The sequence below is a fragment of the Meles meles genome, chromosome 12 (assembly GCF_922984935.1).
Source record: "Meles meles chromosome 12, mMelMel3.1 paternal haplotype, whole genome shotgun sequence".
In the NCBI taxonomy this organism is placed as follows: domain Eukaryota; kingdom Metazoa; phylum Chordata; class Mammalia; order Carnivora; family Mustelidae; genus Meles; species Meles meles.
Genome location: NC_060077.1, coordinates 58,228,130 through 58,254,840, shown reverse-complemented (window position 1 = coordinate 58,254,840; position 26,711 = coordinate 58,228,130). Strand labels below are relative to the sequence as shown.

Below are 26,711 nucleotides of genomic sequence, written 5' to 3'. Positions count from 1 at the left end.
ATATGGGGATTACAGGATCAGCTTTACAAGCTGGTAAGGTCTGACGCTTGTACCTAGTGAGCACTTAATAGCAGGTGGGACTCCTTAAAAGGTTTCTTATACCACTTCTGAGCAACAATAAGTGATACTGATAGTGCTAAGTGATAGAAATTCCTTTTTTATATTTGAGCTTTAATTTGTGTCCTGATAAGTTCAATTTATTTGAAATAATTTCCTCTCTGGAGACACATCATTTTTCCTCCCTGTCACTTGATAATTTATTTCTCACACATTGGGAAGCAGCTATCATGACCATGACTAGCATTTTCATTACCATCTGAAGATTATGTAAAAACACCTCTCTCATCATGGAGTTTAAAGTTTAGTTGGGATCATAACTTCTTGACCTTTTAGATTGGACAAGTTCAATTCCACAGCCATTTCAAGTCCATTGTCTACCACAGATGGAGGCACACAATAGGGCTTCAATATATGCCTGTTGCTATTATTATTCTCATTATCATCAGGCATGACTTTGAGACCTTTATCCATTCTAGTCTTCTGGTTCTTTGGGTGGCTCGTAGCTCACTGAAATGAGATATACAAAATTAACCCAAATGCCACAGTTATTGCTTTGCCTGTGCAGAATATATAGAAAGCAATCATTAATGGCTCATTCTTCTGGCTCTTTCATTAAAAAGTGGGTTTAAAAAAATCATATGTACCTACATCTTATCAGATCTTTTCTGTTTTCTATTTAAATGCATATTTGGAGGCTAAAGGTAGGACTTTGTATTTATCTGGTTAGTTTCTTTTAATTTTTAGCTCGTGCTTGTAACCATTCTAAAATTTTTGATTTTGCCACTGGCATCTTCAAGGGACTTCCCAGTTTCGTGTCCTCTGTAAACCTTAGAGGCTCCTGTGGAACAGGAACTCTCTGGGGTATTGAATAACCAGAGACGAGAGACTATCTGAAATGCCTGAACACTCAGTCTGCCTTTTCCCCTGGAGGAAGATGTATTTTTATTGATGCTGAACTTGGGTCAACAATCACTATCTGTAAATAAGTCTTTAAAAGAAGACATTAGGGACATAGATTATTTGTGTAAGTTCTGGAAGGATAATGATAAGCCCCAGGTGTGAAAGGGCTTTGATGTCCCACACAATTAAATGTCTTAGTTCCAGCAAGACCGTATCCTCCGAGGACAGAAACCATGGCTCCTAGGCACCTCCTTCTCATAGAGGCCCTTGGGGCAATTCAGCAAAGGTGCGACTCTCCTGCACATAGTCAAGAGGGGCACAGAGATAATGCTTAGGGACAGGAGAATGAGAGGGTTCCCTGTCCTATCACGATGTGGACTTAATGGACCCTCTGTTTTGTTCAGGAGTCAGGAAGGGGTCTGAGGGTCTCTTGCTGTTTCCTATTTGTATAAGTTCCTCCTGGCTGAGGATGTAAGCCCTAAGTATCAGACAGGATGTGGTGAGCAATGAAACTGAGCTTTGCAGACATTAGCTTTTCACACCACTTTGCACAGACAATGTAAGTGGCAACAGGATCCATATGGTTCTGGGACCCAAAAAAGCTGAGCTGAGACATGCTGCACCAGGCGCTTGCTCTGTTTATCCAACTTGTTTAAAACAAATTTATTTGTCTCTGCCCCAGTAAACCGTAAACTTAATTCAGTTTTATATGCGTGGTCTCTTCTCAAAAGTCTATAAGCTCCTAGTCTACGGTGGGAGTAGTCACATGTCTTCTGTGTCCAAGTCATTGGTTAAAACCGAGGACATGAACAGGTCCGCAAATAGATTCTTCTAGTATCTACTAGAGGCTGTCCTCCAAATTGACTGACCCATTGCTTACTCCTGCAGACATGGTCACATCACCACCTCTAAATCTACCTAATTACAGCGATTCATCTCACATTTCTCCAACACACTCACAACGTAAGAGACTTTGCCAGTATCTTGCTGAAATTAAGGTTCGTTTTTATGCTATAGTATTTTCCTGAGCTAGCAGTCTAGTAGCCTTATTAAAAAGGGAAATTAGCTGACTTAATTCCTTTATAAAAAAGACAGAATTTGAATAAGTGAATGAAGAAGTCAGTAGAGCAATCCTTATTCTTAGCATCTTGAAATATCTAGTATTAGCACTATTTTTATTCCATCATCTGGAAAAAAAATCCATCATATAATAATACCTGCAAGTTCATACCCTAGACTCCCAAGACTCTATAGTCTTCCTTTTTAATAAAAAATAGGTATAGCAAAAAAAAAATGAGTATAATATTTCCCCATTTTTTTCTTTTTTACAATGTCCTCTTCATTATTTCTGAGAAAAATGGATGGTATTTTTTCTTTTAGTATTGTATCACTAGGATATAATTCTTTAAAACATTAGAGTCAACTCATTTAAATAATATATTAGATTTTCTTCATGATGATAGAGAGGGGCTGGGAGAAAATAAGGGTGGAGATGAATATTATTTTCTAGACTTTTGTATATATTTGAAACTTTTCATAATAAAAATGTAAAGCTAATTCACTTAAGGTAACTTGATGCTCTCGTACCATCTCCTTAAATCTCTCATACCCATGTCATACTTGGAAGAAAGTGATAAAGACAAAAGCAAAGACAGCGTTAAGAAATTTTGATGGATCACAGGGGCACCCAAGTAGCTCAATCAGTTAAGCATCCCACTCTTAATTTTGGCTCAGATCATGATTTCAGGATTGTGAGATCAAGCCCTGTGTCTGGCCCCACACTACCCCTCCCCCTTCTGCTTCCTTTCTCTGAAAAAGAAAAAAAAAAAAGAAATTCTGATGGATCACACTGCTGTATTCTACAAATCCCATTTTTCCTCTTTTGTTCTTCCTTCCAAGATTTTTCTCCTCTCTTCCTCTCTGTCCTTCCTTTCCTTACTCTCTCACCTCTTACTCTCCACCTTCTTTCCTAATTTTTCTCCATTTATCCATCTATCTTTTTATCCAACCAACCAACCTTACCTAATATTTGGCTTTCATTTTTTTATTACATTCTGAATAATTTCACACAATTTGTGTGTATTTTGCCTTTCATGTTTTGATAGCTCATCATAAAGCCTTTTGTATGGTCATTCAGATAATTAAATATCTCATTAATTTTTCAAATTCACTCAACAAATATCTACAGAATAAAGAAGAAGGCTATGAACAATGTATCTGAAGTCTTCCATGCTTGCTGATTGACTGGATCTGTGTGTGTATGTGTGTGTGTGTGTGTGAGAGAGAGAGAGAGAGAGATAGAGAAGGGAAGAGAGAAAGGAGTTTGGGGTTCAAGGATAATGCTCAAATTTCTACGTTAGGACACTGAGTGGGATGGGGAGGCCCTCACTGGGCTATGGTTAAAAATACGGAAGAATAGATTTGTAGGTGGGTGAATGAAGAGTTCAGTTTTGGGCTCACCGAGATTGAGGTGCTTGTGGGATGTCCAAATGGAGATAATCAGTGGCAGTTGGATATACATATATAGAATTCCTGACTATGGAGTACATTTCCAAAATTATTAACAAACATATAAAATGCAGCAATTTGTCTTCATTGCACCAAGACTGGGGATATTTTTCCAAGAGGTGACTTTGCATATAATCAGGGGCACTTAGTGGAATTAATGGTGAGCCCACCTCAAGCTGCTTCATTAGGAGAAACCTTGACAGTGAGGGAACAGGCTAGAAGGGACACTGAGTTTATATACTGACTATTCTGGATAAGCTGGTTTATGAGAATGGCTTTGAAGGACTCCTTGAAACTTGTGAGCCATAACAATAATGGCGAAGCCTTGACAGAAAATGAAGTTGTAAATGGAGGGAATTGAACAAAACTTTGGTAAAATCTGGCTTTCGGGTATCTGGAAGGTGCCAAGAGACAGAAAAAGAGAAGTCGAGTGGTCAAAAAAAGCAGAAGAGTAGACTAGAGTGGTGCCATAAGAGAGTATTTCCAGAGTGGTGACCCACGGTATTAACATTTTAAAGAAGCTGAGAAGCAAGAGAAATGAAGAAGCAAGTGAAAAAAGTCCCTGTATCCACCATGGCCTACCAGGTGTGTGGTGGGCTCATGAGAGCAGTCTCATTCATGGCATTTTCTGAGTTTTTGAAATCAATTTTCCTAAAAGTCATAGTATTACAAAATCATACTCTAGGTTTAATTCCAGCTACCCATGTGCTGACTGTAGTCACCTTTCTGAAGAACTATCTGCCTTTGAACAATTCAAGTGTTGGTTGAATACGAATATTTGCCTCTCTCTGATTTTCTATCCCTCCTCTGCTTAAAGGCAGTGGTAGCACTCTGATTTCTCCTCAGGACCTTCTTTATCTCGGTAGGTAGTCTTCCGCGTTCTGAAAGAATGTTTTCCAATCACTCTCCTCTGATTAAAACCTACCTGTCCTGTGCCCTGTAGGCTTGTAAACCAACATTTACTCAGCATCTGAGGTGAATGGATTTGAAGGTAAAGGCCTATGGCTTATCCTTAGGAGACGTTCACAACAGTGAGTGACGTGTTCATAAGTGAGGGTCATATAAGGCAGAGTGATGTCTTCTGACAGCAGGAAAACAGAGGTGATTTAATTCCAAGAACAAACCATTTATTCTGCTAAAAGCCAATCTGATAAACTGATTTGAACTGATAAACTCATTTGATGGCTGAAAAGCCAAAGTGAGGATGACATTTAACTTTAACTAAGTCTTTTCAGTTTTAATCCAAGGTACTAAACAAACTGATAATTAGGGTATTATCCTCAAGGGAGTTTTGGTTAAAGACAACTTGTCTAGAATTTCTTTAATCAAAGTTGTTGGCCACAGCGTTAGTGTTTCATTTTGGTTTTAACATAAGGCTAGTCTTTTTTGGCTTATTTCAGTCCACGCTACCCTTAATTTCTTTACCATTTCTTCTTGCTTCTGCTGCTGTGTTTCTGAGCTCAGAGTAGATGTTTAATGAGATTTGTCGTAATCACCTGAATTTGCCTAAATTTCTTACCCATTGTTCTTCTCATCAATTACAACGCTCTATTCTTTGTGTCCTCTGTTTTTTGGCCTTTGTAAGGCCAAGATGCATTAACATTACCCCCACGGCCCCCACTCCCGCCCGCCCTGACCAAACTTCAGACAGGCTTCTTCCTGACCCAACATCTCTGACCTCCCTTCCTTAGAGCATTTACTTTAGAGAACTTTTCATTGTAAATTCTTTGCCTGCCCCATTGCAGAAGTAATCTCCCAGCCTCCTGCCAATTTTACAGCCTAGGAATTCCTTTCTTAAGGACAGGGGAGCCAAACCTTTGAAAAGCAATCTTTGAACGAGATCTCCAATTGTCTATTGGAGCACAGAAGCCTAACTTTCTAACTGGGACAATTAACAAACACAACTGACCACCTTCCCCATGAATAATCTTCAGGACTTCTGCACTAATTCACCCCAGTACTTAAAAACCCTCTTGCCTTCCAGATTGAGTTCAGTCTCTCTTTTCTCTTGCAGTAGGTTCTGACTGCTTTGCAATAATCTTGAATTAAGTCTTCCCTGCCTTAACTCCTTCATGTGCAATCTTTGTTTGGCATTTGTAATTCCCAAAACAAAGACTCTCTTTGGCACTTTCTTTTGGTGTTTAAAAAATTTTTTTTTCTAGGGGCGCCTGGGTGGCTCAGTTGGTTAAGCAACTGCCTTCGGTTCGGGTCACGATCCCAGAGTCCTAGGATCGAGTCCCGCATCGGGCTCTCTGCTCAGTGGGGAGCATGCTCCCCCCACCCTGCCTTCCTCTCTGCCTACTTGTGTTCTTTCTCCCTCTGTCAAATAAATAAAAAAACTTAAAAAAATTATTAAAAAATATTTCTAGAAAATACTCAGCTGACTGGATTTACAATTTCCTCCCTTTTTAGGTCCCTCACAGATTCCTGGGGGAACTTAACTTTCCAAGGCCTGATGTCAGTCTTCCCTGATAATAGCTTCCTTGTCTTTTTTTCTTTTACTTTCTTTTTTTTGGTGTCCTGCGGATTGAGCTGCTGGAATAACCCATATATTTTTCGACTATTTAACACATTCTCAAGGAGATCATCTCTCTCTTTTGTATGACAGCCTACCTATCACCATCGATTCTTCCTCTGAAATCAGCCAGTTGTCTTAACCATCAGAATCCTACGTACTATGGACATGTCCTACTTTGTGTCTAAACAGAATGCTCATGAAAGCCTTGTTAAGGTCAGATGTGTATTCCCCTTTTGGGGCCAACATCTGGGTCTATTACTTAGCATATGCAAGGGAGAAAAACACAGAAGAACTCATAAAATGATTCAATAAAGTGCATGACATCCCAAAGAAGTGTCTATGAAAACATAAAGTTACAATTTGGGAAATGAATGCAAAATTTTCTTACGTCTCTCTCATTTGAAAAATTTAGAGGTTTTCTGTTTCTGTGGCTATAACACTTACATCACTCATCCTTTGATTTGGACAACTTTAACTCAAAGACATTTGTGATATACGTATTTGTCTGTGCCAAGGACTACAACAGGTGCAGAAGGAACTGGGACAGTGTACTTAAATTTGGGTAAGTATTTACAAAATCATGAAATAAGCACTTTTAAAAAATCATTCTTATAGTGTGTTGGCTGACACATCTTTAACGTAACAATGATAAATTCAGAAATTCCCCCTAAGACTTCAGTGCTTTGTTATGTTAAATATTCATTAATTTTTCTTTTTCTGACAAAACACTGGCCCATGATGTATGGGGCAACTGACTTTCAGTCTAAGCATCTATGGTTTGGGAGGACATCTGTGCTGTCTTGCATTTTGTGAAGATGGGCAGAGGTAATTAAGTTCCTTCTTCGGTTAGATTTGTATCAACAAAGGGCACAATTCCAGGGGGCTAGCCATGCCGGAAGTGAAGATACAGGGCCAGACTGAGCTGAGGAAAATCGGAAGGTCATGGCTGCAACTCTCCCAGGCACTTTAGACATGTCTCTGAAAGTGGAAAAAGTAAGGAGCATGATTGAGATTCCTCACATCAATTTTAATTTTCTTTCCTTTTTGTTAGTTCTAACATTGTCTTGGTGCCTCCAGATTATTGGGAAATGATAAAGAAAAATATGAATCTTATTATCTGGGACTTTCCTTTATCTGCTCCTGACCCTCATTCTTGACAAATCAGTTCTAGTCTTCAGTAGAAACCTAATTTTGTCTGCTGCTTTCTCAGAGAGAAAGGCTTACAACTCACTTCTGCTCATCCCTATGCCTTATGCAGGGAAGGAGAGATAAAAAGACAATAAAAGAATTGTACTTTTTTCTTTACAACATTGAATTTGAGAGGAGTGCTCCCTACCATGACAAGTTCTTCTTTGTGAATAAGAAACAATGGTCTGTGGGGCACCTGGGTGGCTCAGTTGGTTAAATGTCAGACTCTTGATTTCAGCTCAGGTCATGACCTCAGGATTGTGAGACTGAGCCCTAAGTTGGACTCTGAGATTGAGCCCCAAGTTGGACTGTATGCTGAGCATGAATCCTGCTTAAGTTTCTCCCTCTCCCTCTGCCACATGGCCCTTGCTCATGCATATTCTATTTCTCTCTAAAACAACAACAAACAAACAAACAAACAAACAAAGCCAATGGTTTGTAATGGAGACATTACCAACCAATTACTTATATGGCAACTAGACATTTACATACATCAATAACCTTAATTTAATGGGTTCTCCACTAAAGTAAGTAAATATAGTTTGGTTTCCCTTACATACATCAATAACCTTAATTTAATGGGTTCTCCACTAAAGTAAGTAAATATAGTTTGGTTTCCCTTATGCAGCAGGTTACCTCCAAGCTCTTTCTGCTTTTCTTTTTCTTTTTTAAGATTTATTTATTTATTTTAAAGAGAGAGCATGTGTGTGAGTAGTGGGAGGAGGCAGAGGGAGAGGGAGAGAGAGAGAATTTCAAGCTGACTCCCCATCCAGTGTGGAGCCTGACTCAGGGCTCAGTCCTAGGAGCCTAAGATCATGACCCGAGCCGAAACCAAGATTCCGAAGCTTAACTGACTGAGCCACACAGGTACCCCATCTCCAAAATCTTTTTAACTTTATTTTCCTTTTCATTGTTCAAGAACTGGTTTGTGGGACAGATTCTTCTCCTCTCCATAAAGTCCAAATGACAGCATATAGATTGCTCTGGTGATCACGCCTGATTCTTCTTTCCCATAGGGACATATGATGTCATTTTGCAGTTAAAACATTCAATAATTCATTTCACAAACTATATCTAGTGCCTACAATATGCCAGATACAGCAATATTGTGGGGGGTATGAGCACAGATTTTAAAATTCAGTGGACTGTATTTGTGCCAACACTAAAGAGTATTTATCAACTGTCCATGTATACATATACATTTGGCTCTGTGAAACTTTTTCTTTCATAGAAAATATACAGTCTAGTAACAAATTTTAAGGATTTGCTGACTAATTTCACTCTTACCTAACAGGAAGCCAAATTGCTCAAATGTACATTTCATAGAAGGAATTGAGGATTTTAAGGAAAGTACAAATGTCATAAGGATTAAGTGGTTATTTCCAGTCTTTCCATGAGTATTCAATGGAACCTATAGGGTGTTCCTTTAAAGTTCTATACTTACTCATCTCTGCAAACAGCTGTCTTCTTTCTGCCATGGTATTTCCTCTTTTCCCACTATCTTCAATCATTCTAGGAGACAAAATGGTTACAGTGTTATTACCCTCATGCTAATGAGGCAAACAGCCATTTCTATGTAAACATACTTGCTGTAGTTGTGCCACAGAGACAAACAATTCAAAACTGTGTATTTACAAAGTATAGCTTTACTTTCACTAATTTAAATCACCATACATATTTTTCCATACACAATGTTGTTGTAATTGTTAGAGGGAGTATAAAATTTTTATTTTCTAACATAAAAATAACTACAATAGCAGGTGACCTTGAGCCAACCTGAATACAACCATCCACCATCTGTTAGGTGGTTCATTTCACATATAGCTTCTCTTTCAATCTGGGGAATACCTACGAAGAACATAGAGCAGATATTACAGATTCCATTCAACAAATGATGAGATTGAGAATCTCGTGAGACTTACTAAAGTGAATGATGAAAACATTTGGACTCCAAGACCAGTTTGCTCTCACACCATATTCTGCTGCAGCTTGTCTCAGTGCACCCCAAACCCATCTGGATGCAGGTTATTTTCTAAATATTGATCTCTAAATTGAGTGTTTGGAACCTGCAACAGTTTTTCTATGCATGATAATTTCAGGCAGGGTGGTTAGGTTCATATCTCTCTACTTAACCATATTACTGTCTGCAGTAATCACTTAATAAGTACTTATGAAAATGACAACAGATAAAACAGAATAAAAAAATTTTTCAAAAAAAATATTTGACATGAGGAGAAAGAAGATAATGAGAAAGTTAATGGAAATGCTGTTTAGCCCAATAGAGGACTTTGGGCTAAATACTAAGGGCTTTATAGGTTGATGGAGTTGATTTTTTTATAAAGCTAATTAAACTTTGGAAAAATCCAAGTTTCCTCTCTCATCCATTCATATACATAAACACATTTACCACTGTGTTCTGATTCTCAGGCATGGTAAACAGAAGGCTGATCTTTTTTGCAGGTCTTCCAATGGACTCTGCTCTTTCTCAAATACGGTTTTCTGTCTATGCTATTTTGGGGTCCAGATTCCCCTCTCCCTCTGTCTGGCTAAGTTGCAATAACACTTCAGCTCTTAGCTTAGGTGGATCTTCCTCTGAAATCCTCCCTAACTCTATGATCGGCTGGGTTCACTCTCTTTCCTCTGGGCCTCCAGAGCTCACTATCCATTTCTCTCAATGCTGACAATTCACTTAACAAATCTTTACTGAATGCCTTCTATACTCCAGGAACCAAATTAAGTTCTAGGTATACTACAAAGATCAAGTCACAGTTCTTACCCCTAAGGTGTTTACATTCTAGTCATGGAGATACAAAATCGTAGAAGCAAAGAAATCACAAAGATAGAAGTTGAAGGATAAGTGAGTGTGAGAGACACTGACAACCTGGGAGTAAATTTAACAGGACTAGGTTGTAGAAGACAGCTCAAAAGATAATGGAGTGTGTACAAAATAACTCACAGAAGGGCAAAAGAAAATATTGGTTGTGAAACCCAATGTGATGCCAATTATTCTGGTCAAAGAGCCCCACCAGTGGTTTCTATGAGTAAAGGATTATATGCCTACTGCCAGGAAGGGAAAGAAGGGCAAGGAACAGCCTTGGTTTACAGAGTTTAGGGAAGAGTGTGTTCCTGTTTATGATGGGTGGTGATGTACAGAAGGGTCTGGCCTAAACAATAAGTGGAAAAGAATAGGGTTATTAATGAAGTGTCTTCAGCTTGATAACAATTCAGTGCTGAACACAGTAAAGTACTTTCTTTTTATGATTTTAAGTATGCAGGTATGGTTGGTATATAGAGATCTGGAGAAAAACACATCCTCCCTGATTCACAGAACCCCATCCCCTTTACTCCAGAGGAAGTGAATTGATAGTAATCTGACATTCACAAAACAGTCTGGATACAGCTTCCAATTCTTATTTCAAGAGCTTAGAAGTTGTGTTGAAGCAATAGAGAGGGGATAGCACCAGTGATTTGCTCTTGCATCTGTCTGTATGTTGGAATGAGATGAAAAGACCTGCTAAAAATAAATCACAAAGGACGGCCGGCTAGAAAGTTCTGACTGAAAATGTCAGGGAAGGAAAGACTGGCCTCCAAACCCAGGCTTACTATCTGTACCCCTCAAATGGTACCGTTTGTGACATCTCTTTTCTATTAACTTTTTGTGTGTCTCTCTGGAAGACTTGTGAGGACGATGACTTCAAACATTTTAAATTCTTCACAGTGCCTAGCAAAACGTAATCAGTAAATGATATGACTAGTTAGTATTTATTGAAAAAAATGAATAAAAAAATAGAGGAAAGAAGAGGGACAATGAAGAGGAAAGCACAGTAAGAGCTAAGTTTGTTCCCCAGGAAAAGGACTTTTAATGATATTTCCCAAAACTGACTCACAGAAGAGCTCATGTCAGATTACACCAGTTTCAGAAATTAATTATTTGAAATGAGGGAGTCTAATTTATATCTATTATCATCTAGGACCATACATTTTAAAGCAAAATCTTGTCTTACGAGATAGAAGTTAAAATAGATGCAAACTACACTGATGTCACCATTTGGTCTATTCATCATCATTTCGTGATTAATTAACTCATAAAAGAACCATAATGAGTTATGCAACAGGAATTAATTCTCACTTCTGAGTAAAATGTGTACCTTATAAGGACAAGAAGGAAAAACCCAGTAGTGTGAAATAATAGAAAATGTGGAACATAATTATAAATATAAAAGGAAAACAACACATTTCTCATTTAACCACTGAGGTTTCCTGGGAAGCAGCACTATTAGATAAAATTGAGAATACACATTTATTACCCATTGGTCACAGTCATAATAGGAAAAAGGGAAGTCATGCTAGTTTACTGCTTACATGGATTCGACAGAGGGACCGATGGACAGAGTCAGCCCACGAATCGAACAGCCAAGGAACACCACTGTGGGATCCTTAGTTTCCAATTTAACTCTGATCAGTGGGACTTGAGATACATAATGCTTGACTGTCTTCTTAGCAAGAATGAAGAGCAAAACTTTCAGTAGAGGAAGGTGGGAGGTTTTTTTGCAAAGAGCAATTTTGCTTCTGAAATTGTCACGAAGCTCTGCTTTTCATGAATTTCAGTATTACAACAGCTGCCCAAAGTCATATGGAGGAGATGCAGGGGAAAAGAAGCCATCTGTGACAATAGTAATGTCACAAGGTGTGTGGCTCACCAACAGGCCTAATTTGGTGAGTTTCTGTTACTCCTTCACATAGACAAGATGCTGGCAACCTTAGAATTTACCAGATTGCATAAATGTCAAAATAGCAAAAGGAACTAACAGGTGATGAATAAGTGATGAGCCCATTAAGTCATTTCCTTTACTAGGGTTCAGTCCCATGAATTATACAGGGTGTGCTTTGTTTTCACTTATGAGAATCTATGCATTTCATTTATTTAAGAAATATTTATAAGGTAGATGTAACTTGTCAGATACTCTGCTAGTTGCTCAAGATTCAAGGATGAATATGACATGATCCTTGCTTTTAAGAAGCTCACAGTTAGGAGGAGAAACAAATTATTCCAGATGATAATTGTATTTGGTATAATATGTACAATAATAAACATATGTATTACTAAATATCGTAGTTTACCTCTGGGAAATCTGAAGGAGGCATCCAGAGAAGGACTCTGGAATGGAGTTTTATTTTTTTTTAATTTTTTTTATTTTTTAAATATTTTATTTATTTATTTGACAGAGAGAGAGGTCACAAGTAGGCAGAGAGGCAGGCAGAGAGAGAGGGAGAAACAGGCTCCCCACTGAGCAGAGAGCCCAATGCGGGGCTCGATCCCAGGACCCTGAGATCATGACCTGAGCCGAAGGCAGAGGCTTAAACCACTGAGCCACCCAGGCGCCCCTGGAATGGAGTTTTAAAGGATAAACAAGGATTTTCTAGATAGAAATGAGTGCAGAATTAGAGGTAATCATGGAAAAAACATGGAGCTTTAATAAGAATATATGGGAATAGGGAATAGTTCAGTATCGCTGAGTGCAAGTGTGAATAGTGACGCCAGAACAGGCATCAAATCTAGAAGGTCTAGACTGTGCAGGGTTTTCCAGAAGACCAGATGCACCCATGGTTAAACAGGAAACTGATGTGTACAGATTTAGGTTTTGGCAAGGCAACTTCATACTGAATGGAGGAAAGATCAGGTAGGAAGGAGGGTAGGGATGGGAGCACATAATTAAGGGAAGAGTCCAGTTGGCTGGAAACATCCGTAATTCAGGAACAAGAATATATGTGTTATGGTAAAGGATTGATTGATGTTCAGGGCATATGCAGTGGGACTTGGTGATCTGCGGTCCCCGTGAAAGAATGGTGGCGAAGGCAAATCAGCCTTTGCTCTCCCGTACCACTTCCCACACTGGAGAAATTAATCTGTTGCAGTAATGGCTTCACAGAAAGTGAGTTCATCAAGTCACTTTCTTCCAGCACCGTCATCAGAAGGGGGCCACAAAACTGGACGGGGGGGGGGGGCTCATGTTCTCTGCCACTATTTATGGGGGACAGATGAAATAACAGAGTAGAACAGTGAAACAGAGAATAGCAAGAAATAGAGAATACATCAAAATACAGAGCACAGAGTGTTAGAAGAAATGTGAATTGTATTTTGGCATAGTGAGAATAAGTTCACATTGAAATATCACATTCTTGAGTTACTTCCTTCATGACAGTTCTTTAATCCAGCATCACCCATACCAAACACACATTTCTGCACCACATGACATAAGCTTTAAACGTAAGATCTTAAACTGATGGTGTCTCACCTTTGTATAACTTTCTGAAGGTTATAAAATGCTTCTCCCCTATAACCTTGTGAAGAATTTGGGGGAGATATTATTATTATTCCAGAGTGATACCTGAAAAACTTGACAAGGTAAAAAATGTTCCCCCAAAACACATTTTCTATCAGGGGAAGACATTTAATCCATTTTTTTTTTGGCTTTATATATTTTTTTAAATTCCTAGGCTGCTATGAATTCTAATCCCCAGTAACCTTACTCCAGCGGCTACTGTTCAATCCAAATTAAGATTTCCTGAAATTAGTAAGTGAAAAGAAGTTGATAGAACTGGATGATTGACAGGCCAAAAGGAAATGGAGAGGATGGGTCCACAGGTCTCTCAAAATGCAGGAGAGATTTCTTCGTGTGCTACTCCCTAACGGAATTCTTCTCCTCTAAACCAGTGTTGTACTGGAACTAATCACGGAGATGAAAATGATTGCCCACGTCCAGACTGTTGTAAACCCAGCCACGTAGAAACACACCAATGCACACACTGGTTCACACAACCACACAAGCCGACAATGTTTTTAGAAAGTCTGGCTCTGCTTTGTCTCTGCTCCACTTAGGCAAACACTTAAAACATGCAGACTTGGCGCTTAGTATGATGATCCTGTTTCCAGGCTTTATTTCCCTCAGCTCTGCTCCAGGTGGATGACACGAGGGTGCTGGGTTCAGCAATCACCAGGCCCTGCGATCCCCCGAGTTAATAACTGCAGTCAAGGCCATTTCAAGCTCCTTTCCTCCTTTAATTGATTTATTGGTGGCATATAAATGCCTGTTTCCATTTCTGCTAATGAAAGAAGCCTCTGATAGGACTTTCTCAGATTTACATTCTCGTCCTCATCTTTGGCAATATAATAAAAAAGTATTCAGAGCTCTTTCCCAAGGCAAAGTATAATTGCACTTGCTTTTACTTCCCAGTCCTTTATCAAGATGAGCCCCTGTAAGTAGGAAAATGCTGTGACTAAAATAAATGGCTATAATGGGTTTCAGATTTCTTTTACTTTGAATGTCATCTTCTGCTCTTGGAACTTGGGTCTGATGATGGTGGTGCGGGGGCTCCTGGAACTTGTGTCTTATGATGGGGGGGTGCGCGAGAGGTATGAGCTCATTATTTTAGTATATTGACCGGCTGAATGCGTTATCTGGGATTTGATCTCCCCTGCAAAGAACCAACCATAGTAGTAGTACTCGGCTGTGACTGTCCATCACGCTAGCCTGGAGACCTTGTGAAAATGCAGATATCTGGATCTACTGAACCTGGGGTTGGAACGGAGCACTTGTGTTTTTAAGAGCATCACAGGTGCTGCCGACATGCTCCTGAGTTAGAAATAGAACACTAGTTGACTTCGACCTCAGAACCTACTGGCGGAACTTTAGGGTGGAATTCTTATGTTGCTTTCTCCTATTTGTAAGACCCACTTTAAAAATGTTCCTTGAGCCCAGGAAGAAGACAATTAATCCTTTAGGGGATGTAAATATACAGAAACATTTATATACAATGACATGGGCACCTAAGGAGGCAAACTTTAAGAAATAAAAAGTGCCATTAAAAAGTTGAGAAAACCAAGGTGCCTGGGTGGCTCAGTGGGTTAAGCCTCTGCCTTCAGCTCAGGTCACGATCTCAAGGTCCTGGGATGGAGCCCCTCATCGGGCTCTCAGCTCAGCGGGGAGCCTGCTTCCCCGCCCTCCTCCTCCGCCTGTCTCTGCCTACTTGTGATCTCTCTCTCTTTCTCTCTCTCTCTCTCTCTCTCTGTCAAATAAAGAAATAAAATCTTTAAAAAAAAAGTTGAGAAAACCATTATTATTCCAGGAAGAATGACTCTGAGCGGTACTGTCAAGTCAGGAAGGAACCTACTGTTCTGGGGTAAGAGTGTACCTGGTGTTTAAGGACATTTGCTTTTGTTTGGTTTTGTTTGCTTTCTTTTGGCTTGGTAGGAGGCTGGGACTTCTGCTCATTAGCACCTGCCATCACCCCCTTATTAGCCATAATGGCTTAAAATTACAAGAGCATGGATGGGAGCAACTTGGTGTGGGTAAAAAGGAAACTTTTGGAAGGAAGATGATGAATATTTGAACTCTGTAATGTGGGATTCGAAGTTATTAGAATGTTTCTGAAGGACTGGAGAGCCTGTCTAGGAGCTCGATGAAAAGGACCTGTCCTAAAGGGAGATCACTCTAAGAAGGGGGTCGTCTATAGTGTTGTTGCCAACACTGCACTGGGACCCAAGATTTTTCAGAACATCACCTTTTATTCAATATCATGTGCCTTTGGGACAATGGTATTGTGTGTGTGTGTGTGTGTGTGTGTACGTGTGCGTGTGTGTTTGTATATCTATATTTCCCAAGAGGAATAATGTTAAGAGTATAGGCCACTTGGTCATGGTGGAACTATGGCTGTCCCCAACACCAGAGAGAGAGAGAGGTTTCTTTGTCTTCCTACTGGGATTCCTACTGCTAGGAAATGACTGCTTTCTGATCATTTGGGACTTTCTCAGTTCAGTATAAGATGTCACGGCTCATAAACAGAGGTCTGTTTCTTTTTCCTACACATCTAATACTTGAAAACAAATTAAGTGAAAAGTTCTCTCCCTCCATAAGTAGAAGACTGATTATTTTTCATTAATCTTGCAATGGGACAACCCCCACTTCATAACTACATTTTTGAGCCCCACTTAGAATAGTGAGATTATACTGTATATATACATAGACATTAATAGGAGTAAAACATTTTGAAAAATTTTAAGATTGTAATTCCAAATTCTATTCAAGTGACTGAGTTACATTTATCTTCTCAATAATGAGGCTTCAAAATGACAGGATATATTAGCTCATTAAGTAGTGCAATGTTGTCCAGGCCATCATTTAAGTTATAGATCCTTCTAATGATCTGATAGAAGGTAAGGACCCTCACCCCACCAAAATGTTTATTTACATACATGGATACGCAAATAAAGGAAGTATAATTGCTTATGTGGGCTGGTTTAGGAGAAGAAGGCTGGGAATTGGTGGGGTAGGTTTGTTTTATAGGAGCACCAACTATTGGTGAAAGGGAGCAGCCAATCACAATGGGGGTATCTGCAAAGAAACTGCCCAGAGAGAAAGTGCAAGAAGGCTTGTGGGGGCCTTTTGAGGCCAGGCAAACAGGAAAGATGTCAAGGAGAAGGCTGTGATTGGCTCCTCACATGGTAGAAACCAGCGTGCCTGTGTCTGCACACTTTAATATTCATATGTCAGGCAGAAACTCACACCTGATCAATCCCAAGTGCTTTAGGACATTATGGTGTGACTCCTGCTGCTTGAAAGGATTCTAACACATCTTTGTTTTGAAAGATCATAAGAAGAGTAGTAGAAAGAGATAGGTACCCCCCTTGTCTGATTCCAATGCATTAAGGGGAAAAAATGGGGACAGTTACTGATGCATGGGCCAGTTGTTATCTAGACTTCTAAAAGTGTGACTTCCAGGAGAAGAACTGGGAAAAACAAAGTGAGATTAAGTGTAGGACATGGCATTGAGCAATCAAGATACAGGCCAGGGAGGCTTGTGTGCTATAAAATGTCCATTTTTAATTTTTTATGGTTAAGGTATGTTAGGTGGGGACATTGAAAAGGCAGAGTCAGGTAATAAAATTGTTTTCTGCAGTAGGACAAGAAAATCAGACTCTTTCTGGAAGAAGAAATAGTAATAATAAGATTAAAAGAATAACCACCACAACACTATTTAAAACAATTACCATGTTACAAAAAAAGCTTGCCCTGTACCAAGCATTATGCAGGAGTTTTCCACTGTGTTCTTAGAAGAACACTGTATGTTGATTTTTGGTGTTCCCATTTTACCAATGTGGACACTGAACTTCTGAGAAATTAAGCAATCACCTAAGTGGTCAGTTTAGAGTTTCAAACAAGACATATCTGACTACAGAGTCCACTGGGCTTCTTAAGACCAAAATGGCATTGTATGAAGTAAGACTCAAGGGAACGTCTCGTTTTCCTCTGAGGATGGTGGCGGTGGGACAGTCCCACACATACACACAATGAATGAGGCTGAAACATCCCTGAAGATATGTATTAGTGGATGCCAAGGGGAGTTGGGTGGGATCGTGGTAAGGGGTTGAGCGCTGGCATGATTTCATTAAGGAAAGAAACCTACAGGTCATAAAGCGTATAGGTCCTCTGCACTCCCTACTTCAAGTTCTACCACCTCTCCTCTTTTCGTTTTATTCTCTCTTCCTGTCTCCAGACTCTTCTTCTTGCTCTTTCTTTTCCTTTCCTTAACTCTGCTCCTTTCTTCACTTTCTTCCTTTCTACATTTATGAGGGACTATGACTCAAACCAACAAAATAGACAGTTCTTAAGCTTGAGAAAGAAAGATCAAGCAAGGACAGCAGGAAAAGAAAACAGAATGTTATATGGTAAGTTCTGTGGCTCTAATGTACAGCATGATGATTGTAGTTAATAATAATGAATTTTAAACTTGAACTTTGCTAAGAGAGTACATCTTTAGCTTTCTCATAAAAACAAAAGAAGGTAACTACTTGAGGTAAGGAGTGTGTTAAGTAACTTGCTTGTGGGAATCATTTCAAAATGTATAGGTATATCAAATCATGCTGTACATTGTACATGTATTACAGTTTTATTTGTCAATCATGCCTCAATAAAACTGGGAAAATTAAGTTTATGCCCTTAAAATGCAAATTTCCCTGGCAGAATCAGAAAGCTCACCTTGGTATAATTAATTTGGTATAAATAATTCTCTTCTTTTTTTTTTTAGAGAGAGGCAAGAGAACATGGGGGAGGGGTAGAGGCGGAGGGAGAGAGAGAGAATCTTAAAGCAGGTTCCATGCCCAGTGTGGACCCTGAAGTGGGGCTCAATCTCATGACCCTGAGGTCATGACCCTGAGACCATGACCTTCGCCGAAAACAAGAGCCAGACACTTAACAGACTGAGCCACCCAGGCACCCCAACTGTCCTTTGAGATAAAGATGATGGGAGGGCAAATGGGGAAAGGGAACTAAGATAGGCAGGCAGGAAGACGTCAATAGGACCACCACTATCTTTTTACAGATTCAGAACCAATACAAAGCATGAAAAGAACACAGGGTTCCAAAGAGTCCATGAAGGATATGAAAAGATGAAAGAGAGTGTCTACGAAATTATTTTTAAGCCCCCTTCCTCCTTACTAATTCTTCTGTATGTCTCTCAAAATGTATTTCTGCCAAAACAAATATTTTCAAAGGGCAAATCTCAAGAATCCTAGATGGTAAAAGAAGTTATTTTGTTCTCACTTCCAGTGAGGAGTAAGGGAACCTACTTTTAACAACTTTTCACTCTAGCGTAATGTGTCGGTAAAAACTGGAATGGAGGCTAACCCATAATTAAATATTAAATTACTTAATATCATGCTATTTTTTCCCTTTCTCTACTCAAATTCTCTCAGAAGAAAATATCTCAGGCTTATACAATATAAAACAACCCAGAAAATGGCATTGATATTGTAGGGACTCTGATGATTCCTATCTAGTAGAGTCACAGCCAAGTCTATGGGGTTAATATATGCACATGCCAAAATTAAATAGGCCACATGGAAAAGAAGCAGGCAGAGTGTATGAGCTGCCAGAAGTTATGGCTGCAAGATCCCCAGCAGTAAACAATGGCATTCTGCACACTATGGTCCTTTCCCTGAGACGAGGGCTGACTGGCCTGACAGGAATAGAGAATGGAAAGAGAAAAAACAGAGACAGCCCTTATTTCTTGCCTCTGGATCTGTTTCTATGAATTAGAAGCCTCTTCGTTATGTCCTTCCTTTGAAGAGAATTTGTCTGAAACCAAGGAATGACTGGAAGAAATCTCTGTTTCTTGAGAGAACCATGGCTCTAAGTTGGTGGCTGCCAAGAATTTTAGTGGGGAAGAATAGCGGGTGGGAAGGCGCCTTCTTTCTCAGCCTTGAATCTCGCAGGCCCTCTGGATCATTTTGTGGAGGCAGAAGCATGAATGCCTGGGTTATGTAACAGGAAGGGACTCTGAGATTCATTTGCAGAGAATAATAACAATTAATAGTTAACATGCATGAAGTGTTTACCTTGTGTGGGTAGGCTCTGAATTTCTTATTCTAATTCTAAGATAGGTCATATGACACTACCCTGTTTTATACAGAAGAAAACCAAGTCCAAAGAGGTAGACAGAATAATGACCTCCCAAGGAGGTGCAGGTCCCAGTCTCCAAAATTTGTGAATATGTCACCTTATATAGCAAAAGGGACTTTGCAGATGTGATCACATTAAGGACTTTGTGATGATGAGATTATCCTGTATTATGTGGGTGGGTCCAATGTAATTATGAGTCCTTACAAAGGAAAGAGGCACACTGAAGATGGGGGTAAGGCCCACAAACCAAGGGACACAGGTGACCTCCTGGAAACTGGGAAAGGCGAGGAAATGAATTCTCCTCTAGGACCTCCAGAAGGAAAGCAACACTGCCAACACCCCGATTTTTGCACAGTCAGACTCTTTTTGGACTTCTGGACCTCCAGAACTGTAAGATAATATATTTGTATTGTTCTAAGCCACAAATTCGTGATAATTCATTACAGCAGCAAGAGGACACTAATCCATCTTGAAAGGTTAGGAAACTTCCATGCGATCACATTGCTGATAGCCACAGAACCAGGACTGTGTTCACAAGTCTCTCCAGAGAATCTATTTGCTACACAACCATCCTGTGTCTCTTTAGACTCTGCTGACTCACAAAGACCATTCATTCATTTACTGAGACCTACTCTATTACTGCCTAATGTTTACAGTCCTATTTAATCCTCAGATCTGGAGGTGTTATTGTTCCTATTTTACAGATGAGAAAAGTGAGGCTAAGAGATTTTTAAAAAGATTTTAAAAAGAGATTTTAAAATTTATACCTAGGTCAGTCTCTCTGACTGTCATTCCAATATATTTTTTTAAGATTTTATTTATTTATTTGACAGGGAGATCACAAGTAGGCCAAGAGGCAGCCAGAGGGGGAGGGACAAGCAGGCTCCCTGCTGAGCAGAGAGCCCAATGCAGGGCTCCATCCCAGGACCCTGAGATCATGACCTGAGCTGAAGACATAGGCTTAACCCACTAAGCCACCCAGGCGCCCCACCTTCTGAGTTTTTACCTTCTTATCCTTCTGCCATTTATTTTTGACCAACATTTATTTGGCATATGCTAAACACATCACAAAACCTAAACTCAAATTTGAGTGCTTTGTCCCTCAGTAAGTCTCGAACAAATCTAGAGCTACAGGAGTCACTATATCAACCATGCTCTAAGAATATTCTACTCTGGATGGTTAGTGGTGGAATCTCTGGACACAGTTATCATTGACACACACTCTTTCAATCTCAGCGGCTTAATGATTAGAATTAATTAGGCTACACTCTGATGCCATGTATATCAACACATTTAATTAGCTCTGATTACTTAATTCGTATGGTCAAATTTAATAGAGGTAAATCTAGTAAAGAATATTCTCAGATTATTAAGATATGAGCTCACATATCTGCCTATCACAATAGAAGAATCATTAGAAGCCCAATCTACCACATTTCAAGAATCATCTGGATGGGAGATTACCCTGCTTCTAATAGATACAATATTCAGCAACATAGGAGGTGCTAGCTAACCAAAGGGTCTAGAAATGAGGTGCCTGCTACTGGGAACTTTATGATCCCCCAAAAGCCTATACTACAATGAATTGCATTTACCCAATTAAAAGATCACATCTTTTTATTATGTTACGTTATTTTTACCATAATATAAAGCACAAAGTGATATACAATACAATTATGTAGAAAACGGAGCTGCCTAGAGAACCAGAAAACAAAGCTAATTGAATCATAATCCCCCACCTTAACTGGTGATGGAACAAATAAAATACACACACTTGCACAAACACCCTGTTTCTCTGACTCCATGACACCCCTCCTCCCCAGTACCACAGACAGGCCCCTAGAAACAGTCACAGAGATGCAAAGTAAGAACTGTAGCCCTCAAACAAAACATCTGTAGCCAAATAACATCAATGCCACTGTAGTATGCTTCTGAGATTGTAAAAATCCAATCTTGTGATGCATAACTATATGTCTGTTCTGTAAATCTCTGAATACTGAAAGCAAGTGTTCCCGATTCAAGCTCCAGTGTCTGCATTTACGAAAACAAGTGTCCCTGGAACATACTAAATTACTCAAGAGTAATAAGCGGCAGGCTCAGCGTCCAAGCCCGAACAAGCCGTTCCTTTTTAAATAAAGGCTTTGCGGAGGGGTACTCAAGCCGTTTCCTGCCAGTCTGGCCACACAGACAAGCGCCCACCATTTCACTGTCATTTAATGCCCCAGAGCAGTGAGCCATTTAATAGCACATTGGTGACTTCAAAGACTTAATGAGTCTAAACTACTACCTGAAATGATTAGGTACTGCGGGAAATCACTACCGAAGAACTGTTCTTTAAAAGCTCTAAAAAACTGTCGAAAGGGATTCTGGGACATCGGTAGTTGCTCCATATGACCAACAGCAACCTTTGAGCTCACGTCGTGTAGAAATCCTTCTTAGAGGCTCCCTTCCAGCTGGGAGCTGTTATCTTTTTGGGCTTGAAATACAAATCAGTCCTGTCTCTTATACAGTTACATCAAGTCAAGGCATTTCAAATAAAAGACAGAGCCTGCATAACATTTCAGGGGCAAAAAAACAAAACAAAACAAAACAAAAAACCACCACCAAACAAAAACAAAAAAAAAACCAACCAACCAACAAACAAACAAAAAACAACCCCCAAACCAAAAACTTTGTAAATAAAGTAATCAGACCAAGAAGCTCCTCATCGTTATTTCCCCATTTGTAATATGTCAGTAAAATACAGTTTCCCAACTCTGTGGGGTCACTTAGTGAGAACAATGACACTCATAAATCAAGCGATAGGTTAAGGCTGCACAGTGAAGTAGCAAAATCAAAAACTGAAATTCTTGGGTGCAGGTTAGAGATGCTTTTCAGTCCACAATATTGTATAACACTGCCTTCACAAGTCCATGACACTCCTCCTCTTTTCTGATGTGCTGATCTATTTCTTTGAGGCAGTGCTCCTAGTGTCAAATGTTTTAGGGAACTTTTATCAAAAAATTAATATGGGGTCTTAGGGATGGGGGTCGGGGAAGTGAAGAATGAGAACCTTGGCACTCACAAATGATTGTCATGATCTCAATGGCCTGCGGAAGTCTTCTCAAGAAGGCAAGGCAGCGCCCTATGGAACCATATGCCTGAATATGTCTTAAATTTGAGTTATTGTTCTCTAAACTCCATTAATAGTCTGCAAAGCAGCCAAACTAATGAGTTCTTGAAATGACAGTTTTTTGAAGTCTGGTGTGCCTTTGTTCATCCCAACTTTAGGATTATACCAATAATTTCTGGAGGTGTGTAGGGGGCCAACTAGTTGTGATGGTGAAGAATAGAAAGAGACTAAGCCTCTCACCTCCAAACAAAAAGAAAAAAAAAAAGAGGTCATATTTTAGTTTTTAAATATGACCAGTGTGCTTATTTTTTTAAAGATTATTTATTTATTTGACAGAGAGAGGCACAGCGAGAGAGGGAACATAAGCAAGGGGAATGGGAGAGGGAGAAGCTGGCTTCCCACTGAGCGGCGAGCCTAATGTGGGGCTCGATCTCAGAACCCTGGGATCATGACCTGAGCCGAAGGCAGCTGCTTTACTGACTGAGCTACCCAGGCATCCCATGCTAATTTTTAATATAGAGCCTGCTTATATCCAAATCACAATCAGAGCCTTTTTTAGTTTAAAAAGTTCAAGCTAATTACAGTTTCTCTCTGCAAAAGTTGTCAAGAGTTATTTGCAACATGCTCTTGGCAACTTTTTCTAGCACAGCATTCCATGCTAATCCTCCATTAATGTGATGCTCATGGGCCTGGGCTCTCAGAACCAGGACCGACCCGGGACTGTGAACTCTGAATGAGACTCTAGATGGAAGAGATGTGGGAAAGAGACATTATTATGAAATCAGTCTTTCTTACTGTCAAATGTCCTCTTACAGACACTGTAGACTCCAAGAGTAGAGGCAAGGGACAGCAGATAGAAGGAGAGAATAAAGGGGTCAAGGTGCAGAAGCAGCAGGAGGCAGAGATGCTGAAGGAGGGTAACCACTCAACCTCAAAAAAAGTGTCCAGGCTTTCCTTGGTTTACTCAGCAATTGGGATTGTCAGTAAACCAAGGGAGGGTAGAACCGCAAATACGGACACCTTTGTTTTGAAACAAGTAGACATACTACACTACTTAATTTCTGGAGTCCCTAGGTGGTCTCACTAGCAGAGGCCATACCGTGGCTGTCTTTCTTGGTTTAGATGTCATGCCTTATTAAGGCAGCTTGTGATTATATGAGCTCATTCAGAAGCCATGCCTTTTGTAGCTAACAGCTTCCATAGTAAACCAAGATACCTGCAAGTAAATGCAGGATGGACTTCCCACCACCTTTAATTTAAAGTCCAAATCTTTTTTTTTTTTAAATATTTTATTTATTTGACAGAGAGAAATCACAACTAGGCAGAGAGGCAGGCAGGGAGAGAGGAGGAAGCAGGCTCCCCACGGAGCAGAGATCCCGATGTGGGGCTCGATCCCAGGAGCCTGGGATCATGACCTGAGCCGTAGGCAGAGGCTTTAACCCCCTGAGCCACCCAGGCACCCCTAAAGTCCAAATCTTTAAAATGTCTCTGTAGGATCTGAGCAATCTGGCTCCGAGGTTCATCACTGGCCCACGTCACTCTGTTCACTCATTGCCTTGTGGTCACAAATGGCTGGGGGTCCTCCCTTCCTCTGCCCGGAGTATTCTCTTTTCTTTTCCCTGTTCAAATCCCAACCTTTCTCAGCCCCAAACCTTGGCAGCTCCCATTAGCATCACTACCCTAGGGCAACCTTTCCTAATTTCACTAATACACTCTAGCTGTCTGCTTTCATAATGCCCTCATAATTTACTTTTATAACTTTTGTCACAATTATAATCATAGAATACTTTATGAAATTGGTTTTTTGGGGTCTGTATCACTCATGAGACTGTCAGTTTCATGAAGGGCATGCAGCATCTCAGGATGTTCATTTTTTTTTTAAAGATTTTTTATTTATTTGACAGAGATCACAAGTAGGCAGAGAGGCAGGCGGGGGGTGGGAGTGGAGCAGGCTCCCTGCTGAGCAAAGAGCCCAATGCGGGGCTCTATCCCAGGATCCTGGGATCACGACCTGAGCTGAAGGCAGAGACTTTAACCCACTGAGCCACCCAGGCGCCCCTCGGGGATGTTCATTAGTACCACTAGTGCCTAGAAGGAATGAATGAAGCAAAGGAGGATGATTTCACTGGCCACAGGCCATTTAGGTGGCTTCCACCATATAGAGGTGGAAAAAAGGAGTCTCTGGAAGATTTCTGTGCCCAGGAGTTAAAAAGTACAAGCAGTAATGACAGAATATTAATCTGACAGTGTATGTATAGGGTGAATTGGAGAAGGGGGAGATAAAAAGCCTGGGAAGATCAGACTTGGGAAGTTGGGTATTGAAACTTGGCTTCTTCTCTCTCAGGGCAGCCATTTGCTGTATACACTGTTCAGAGGGACAATCATACCACAGATGGCTCAGCTGTGGCTACAAGAAACTACTTATAAATAAAATGAGAGTCCCACCCAGACTCAAAGGAGACTTGGCAGGTGAGGACCTGGTCCCAATGTCAGATTCCGGGAGGGAGAGTCAAGATGGCAAATGAGTAGCAGACTGATGACATCAGGTAGCAGGAGATCAGCTAGATAGTTATCAAACCATTCTGAACACCTACAAATCCAACAGGAGATTGAAGAGAAGAAGAGCAGCAATTTTAGAAAAGAAAATTGACCACTTTCTGAAAGCTAAGACGTGCAGAGAAGTGAATCCAAAGCCATGGGAAGATAGACCATGGGGGGAGGGACTGTCTCCCGGCAAGTGGTGAAGCAACGGAGCACAAAATCCAAACTTTTAGAAGTCTGCTCCACTGAGGGAGCTAAGCTCCAAAGGCTAAGCAACGGTGGAGCCCTCATGGGGACAGTGTGGTCTCAGGACCTGCAGGGTCACTGAAAGATTGGGGGTGTCCGAATGTCACAGAGCTCGCAGGTATCAGAGGTAAAGCCGGCTACAGAGATGGAGCCGAGGAGTGAGCTCTGAGCTTGGGGTTACCTTAAATTGATCCGCAGCACAGTCAGATCACTGCTCTTTGAGCAGGGACCCCACATGTGGCAGATCCAGGGAGACTCACCTTTGTCCTCTGGAGGAGCAGAGCAGCAGGAGTCTACTGGGTTTGGAGACTCCAAACAGGGCCATGCATCAGAGACAGAAATGTTCGGTCACAGGCTGGGTGAGCTCGGAGCATGGCCAGAGACCAGGGAGACGGGAGTGATTGAGCACTTTTCTCCGAGGGCGCACTGAGGAGTGGGGCCCCGAGCTCTCGGCTCCTCCAGGCTGAAGACTGGGAAGCTGCCATTTTCATTCCTGTCCTCCAAACTGGTACGGAATGTGTTCAGGGAACAGAAGCTCCCTAGAGCGAACTGAGTAGATTACTTAGCCTGGCCCCTGGCAAGGGTGGTGCAATTCCGCCTCAGGCAAAGACATTTAAGAATCACTGCAACAGGCCCCTCCCCCAGATCAGCCAGAACATCCAGCCAAGACCAAGCTCACTAATCAAGGAGAACAGCAGAAGTCCAGAGAAGGGGAAAGCAAAGTATGGAATTCATGGTTTTCTCCCCATGATTTTTTAGTCTTGCAAAGTTAATTAAATTTTTAAAATTTTATTTCTTTCTTATTCTTTTTTAACTTTTCTTCTTTTAATGTTTTTAACTAGTTTATCTTAACAATACCTTTCTTAAAAAAATCTTTTTAAACCTTCATTATTATAGTCATATTTTATCCTTCATTGTATCTAACTCTATTTTTTTGTATACATATAGGGCTTTTTCTTCTAAAAAATTTTGGGATACAATTTATTCTAGTAGATCAAAATATACCCTAATCTAGCACAGGACTTTGTTCTAGTCTTCAGCCTAAGCACATTATCTCCACTTTCTTTTTCTTTCTTTTTCCAACCAACTTATCTTATCAATTCCTTTTTTTAGACATTTTTTTAAAAATTTCATCTTTACAGTCATAGTCCATCCCTTCATCGTGTTTACCCTTATTTGT

General features: G+C 40.3%; 1 protein-coding gene across 17 annotated transcripts in view; it reads right to left on the bottom strand.

Annotated features, from left to right (window-relative positions):
• Positions 1-25,877, bottom strand: part of DTNA (dystrobrevin alpha) — a 137,783-nt gene extending 111,906 nt beyond the window's left edge. For all 17 annotated transcript variants that reach the window (XM_046024777.1, XM_046024782.1, XM_046024783.1 and 14 more), the window contains exons 1-2: positions 25,792-25,877; positions 8,619-8,686 (exon numbers count right to left, since the gene is read on the bottom strand). In XM_046024777.1, coding sequence (XP_045880733.1) covers positions 8,619-8,686; positions 25,792-25,856 — 133 coding nt within the window. In that variant the 5' untranslated portion in view covers positions 25,857-25,877. The remainder of the gene's footprint in view (positions 1-8,618; positions 8,687-25,791) is intronic.
• Between the last annotated feature and the right edge of the window lie 834 nt (positions 25,878-26,711).